The sequence below is a fragment of the Chenopodium album genome, chromosome 21 (genome assembly GCF_948465745.1).
Source record: "Chenopodium album chromosome 21, dcCheAlbu1.1, whole genome shotgun sequence".
Classification (NCBI taxonomy): domain Eukaryota; kingdom Viridiplantae; phylum Streptophyta; class Magnoliopsida; order Caryophyllales; family Amaranthaceae; genus Chenopodium; species Chenopodium album.
The window spans coordinates 10,876,144-10,881,096 of record NC_137854.1 but is presented as its reverse complement, the minus strand read 5'-3'; the positions used below and the strand labels follow the sequence as shown (position 1 = coordinate 10,881,096).

Genomic DNA, 4,953 nt, shown 5'->3' with positions numbered 1-4,953 from the left:
AAAAGCAGTAGAACCTAAAAAATGTGAGGAAATTAGAATGTTTAAAAGATGGAATATCTTTGTCTTATTCAGGCAAAAGGTTTGCCTCAAATCTCCAAGATAAGAGTAATACCCAAGTTTTTAGTGGACCCCATTAACAAAATCTCTAATTCTAACAGTTTAACTTACCATGAAGCAAACATCGGACCTGAAAATTGGGGACAGTTATTAACGTTACTACTTGTTAATCATTATTATGCGATTATTAATCTTAATCAAAGAATTAATGTTCGTTCGTTCCCATATAGTTGTACGTTGGTAAAGTGACTAATTAAGTCTTGTCAAGACTTTGGTTATGTCGGCAAAGCATATATTCTAGTTAATTAATTATTAATACATCCTTACATTCTAGGATTTAATAATGATGTTACATTAAGTTTTTTTATTTATATTTTTTTTTTATCGAATGTAGGCCAAAATTTTGAAAGCAAACTACCACTTGACTCTTTTTCTTGATGTATAAAAAATACAAGTAGGTTTTAATTATTTTGTTAATTTTTTTATTGGATAAATTTGTTATTAAGGTTTGCAATGGACATGATTTCTCCAAGTATTGTCCATTTGTCCACTATGTTATACGAAGTATAAATCTCACTAAGCAAATATTCGGGTCAATATGATTTTACCAATTTTTTTAAAAAGAGATTTGTATGAAGAAACACCACGACAATAAATAGGGATCTAATTATAAAAGTGTAAGAGATATTTTTTTATACAGTGTCGAACTAGTTTCGTTCCGGCCAACCGGCCCTAACTTGTTTGTCCCCTATTTTCTCATCGGATTGAAATGCTCAAAATAGAACTTCTAGAAACGAATAGACTAACTAGGGTTTCTGCCATTGTGTATGTGAATCCAAATAATACAAGCCACCATAAGCTATAATACTAAATCAAACTACTAATAAATAAAGTTGAAAAAGAACTACTAACTAATTCTCCTAGTTACTAAATCAAGCATTATTGGAATCTATATATGGATGTTTCACAAGAACGATCATAAAGAATATCTGAAAATATAATAATATGTCATTATCATTCCAATAAAACGATAACAACTATGTTCCAACCACCATATTTTGATTTTATTGACCTCTTTCATACCATATGCTTAAAAATAATTAATTAAAAGGATTAGAAATCAACTAAATACTTATGTAGGAAAATTTCATGCGTTTTTTCATTATGATAGTAGCTAGATGTCAAAACCTTGAAATAGCAATATTATTAGTGCATATGATCTAAGCATCAACCTTTAATCATTTTATTTTATTATAAATTATTTCCTAATTAGGTAGGGTGGACCAAATTAATTAATTAAAAGTAAAAGATATATTATATAGTATCATGATTAGCATCTAATCTATATAAAATAAATTTTATTAGGCACTAATACATCCCACTAGTTAGATTTTTGCTTGTGAACCAAGATGAAAAAATTAGTAATTTAAGGGTTTGTAATGAAACTCACACTTCACCAACCAATTTGTAGCCAATTTTTCTTATAAAGACCCCCTTCATTACAAAAGCAAATATTTTCATGTATCACGTACAACCAATCTAAGTTATATAACTATAATTATTTATTTATTTTCTAAATTGTCTTTATTTCTTTGTTAAGTTTTACATATTTTGTAATATTATTGAGCCAAAAATAAAATAAAGTAACAAAAAATGTCACGAGGAAATGTAAGGAAAAATGTTCTAGAGAAGAGTAGCAAAATAGGGTGGTTTAAGGCAAAAGAAAATCCAAACCAAAATAACAATAGTTTCTTCAAAAACTTCAAGAAGGTTTATCCACTTGGGATCCATAGGAGCAACTCTTCATTATCGGTGTCGTCGATCTCATTATCTTTGTCCCAAACCTCGACGGATTCCTCCCTTACTGATTACTCATGTCCTTTGGATCAAAAGATTTTGTTATCACTTGAATCACTTCGAAAGGTTACGACAACTTCTCCTGAAAAGAAAGAGGTTCAAGTGGTGGCTAGTCCTAAGGTTGAACAATTGCCTAGTCCTAAGAAGCCTTGTGATGATAATGGTGAGGTCAAGAGATGCCATTGGATAACCAAAAATAGTGGTAAGAAGATTATATCTTATTTCAACTTGTGATAAATATATATATTGATAATATATACTCAATTAAGTACAAAATATATGGTAGTTAGAATATAATGTTCTTGCTTTTCTTGCTTAAGAATGGCTATTGGAACTTCTTTTACAGTAATGCATGCTTTCGCTTTTCATAAATACATTATTAATATTATTTTAAACCTCCAATTACATTATGTTAATTAAGCATTGTATTGTGTTCATGAGTTTGTTGCTCATCAACTACTTGTCTATAGCTTAGTAATTAATTATTGATCATTAATTGTAAGATCTAATATTGTATGATGAATACCACACCTATCTTATTAGCTTTGTTTATTTGTTATACCAATTAGCTAGATGAGCTACTTCAATTTGACTAGTTTGAGCTCGACTTGTGCCGCCTAGAGTTAAGGTGTGATTGAATCAAGTTTAAGCTTCTACGGTTTCTTTCCGTATTAATTGTGCATTAGACTATTTAGGCTTTGTTCGTTCTCTTCACTTTATTTTAATCTTATGAATTACTTCGTATTATTCATTCTTGTAAAATTCAATCCAAACCAATTAAACCAATAAAATAAAAAAATATGAGACTAGATCATATACAAAATTATAATTATAATAATTTAGACCAAACCACACCAAACCTTATACATTCATAGTAGAGCACTTTGTAAAAGGTGAAACCGAGGCCTAAACGTTAATTCAGGTCTATTTACCCTAATTGATCACATCACAAAGAGAACATTTTTTTCAAAGACCTTGATTATCTTATAGTTCGTATGTAGAAGAGAGATTAATTAAAGCAATGCTCTCTTTTTCTTGTCTAATGGGGATCGAACAGATAACGCGTATGTAACCTTCCATGACGAACAATGGGGAGTACCCGTATACGATGACAAGTACGTACCAACTATGTATATGAGCATCAACATTTCACTTTTAATTTATATATTAGGATACATCATATCATTTAATTTCAAAGTATATTTGAGAAAATTTACTAATGTATTGTTCATCAGTCAATTGTTTGAGCTGCTCTCCATGTCTGGTATGTTGATGGATCACAATTGGACTGACATTTTGAAAAAAAGAGGTCAACTGAGGTAAACAATCCTTTTCATACATAGTTTAAGTTTTTGTTATCTTTTTTATTTACTTAAGAAATATAATCTGACCATTATACTTGTATATATCAATGTATGACATATTATAGAGAATCATTTGGAGGATTTGATATCAACTTTGTTGCTAACATGGAGGAGACCGAGATCATAGAGATATCGTCGAACAAGGAGCTGGGATTACCCGAGTGCAGAGCAAGGTGCATTGTAGAGAATGCCAAAGGAATAATGAAGGCAAGTAGTTCTTCCAAAGAAAGCTCAATAAATGGATTATAACAATGGATTTACATTTCTATCCATTGCCCTATTGCTTTAGTGATACGCGTGTATACCCCCTCTGTCCCAAAATAATAGTCATGCACAAATACAAAGTACTTTTTTGTGACCACTAGGAATAAAAATATCTATAACATTACATACATTTTTTTTAACGGGTATAACATTACATATATACATTATCTTCGAAAAAAGGTATATTTTGCGGGTTGCATTGTGAGGATTATATTAACCAACTTTTTTCATAATATGATTCATGTATGATGTATAGATAAGTACGTACAAATGTACTCATGATTTGTTAAATAACATATATTATGTCTATTAATAAAGTCTAGGTTACGTGCTATAGGACTACATGATTTATGTTTATGTCAACAATTATTCAAATGCAAATTTCTAATGAATTTCATGCAATGTAATTGAATAATAATAATGCAGGTAATGAAGGAGTATGGATCATTTTGCAGTTATATATGGGGATATTTCAACTATAGGCCTATTATCAACAAGTATAGATATCCAAGGAATGTGCCATTAAGGACTCCAAAAGCTGAGGTCATAAGCAAGGATCTCGTTCGTCGAGGGTTCCGGCTAGTCGGACCGGTCATCACTCAGTCCTTCATCCAAGCAGCTGGGATGACCATTGATCATTTGATTGATTGTTTTCGGTATAATGAATGTGTTAGCCTTGCTGAAAATCCTTGGAGGCATGTTTAACTTATATTTGTATATGTAATTAATTTTTTAAAGAGAGGGATTTTTATTTAACTATATGTAATTTTTATTGTAATTTTATACATGCACAAATTTTCGTATTTTACAAGAGCAAAGAGATTAAGATATATATTTCTGTTAGATACGTGGAAAATTTGAATTGAAAAACTGTGTTTTTGTAAACCTCCAATATACTAATTCAATCTTTTTTTTAATATATAAACATTTAATATATTTCTCTCAAATATAGCCATTTAGGAATGTATGTATGATAAATTTAAGTGTTGATTAATGTAATTTATATTTTGTTTAATCTAATTTATTCACCTTAGGCCCTTTTTAGCAACCTTCTAATTAAGACCAACTAATATTATACATTAATGGATTTTTTGCATTGGACGACTCCTAACAACTACTAGTCTACTAGTACTAGTCTACTAACAAAATCCAAAAACTATATCACAAATATATTGTCAACATTAATCTATCAAGTCTAGTAGCTGCATGTAAACAACCAACTTTTTTTAAGAGTGGAAAACTTATGTGTAATATTCTTAATTAAAGATATCTATAAAACAAGTTATATTGTACGTAGTGGATCAATTCCAAAAGGACTAACGTAAGATTCTTCTCTCACGCGTTGTTCCGCTGTGCCAATCATTGGTAGTTGTTGGATTGAAGTTGCCAATCATTGTTAAATCTTAGGCAT

At 29.9% G+C, this 4,953-nt stretch overlaps 1 protein-coding gene across 1 annotated transcript; it reads left to right on the top strand.

Moving 5' to 3' along the window:
• The first annotated feature begins 1,591 nt into the window (after window positions 1–1,591).
• LOC145602817 (uncharacterized) lies at window positions 1,592–4,387 on the top strand. The gene is made up of 5 exons (XM_081658969.1): window positions 1,592–2,116; window positions 2,972–3,029; window positions 3,150–3,233; window positions 3,344–3,485; window positions 3,969–4,387. Exons 1-5 carry the CDS (start codon window positions 1,711–1,713, stop codon window positions 4,245–4,247), a joined length of 969 nt encoding a protein of 322 aa, XP_081515095.1. The 5' UTR covers window positions 1,592–1,710; the 3' UTR covers window positions 4,248–4,387.
• Window positions 4,388–4,953: the final 566 nt, after the last annotated feature.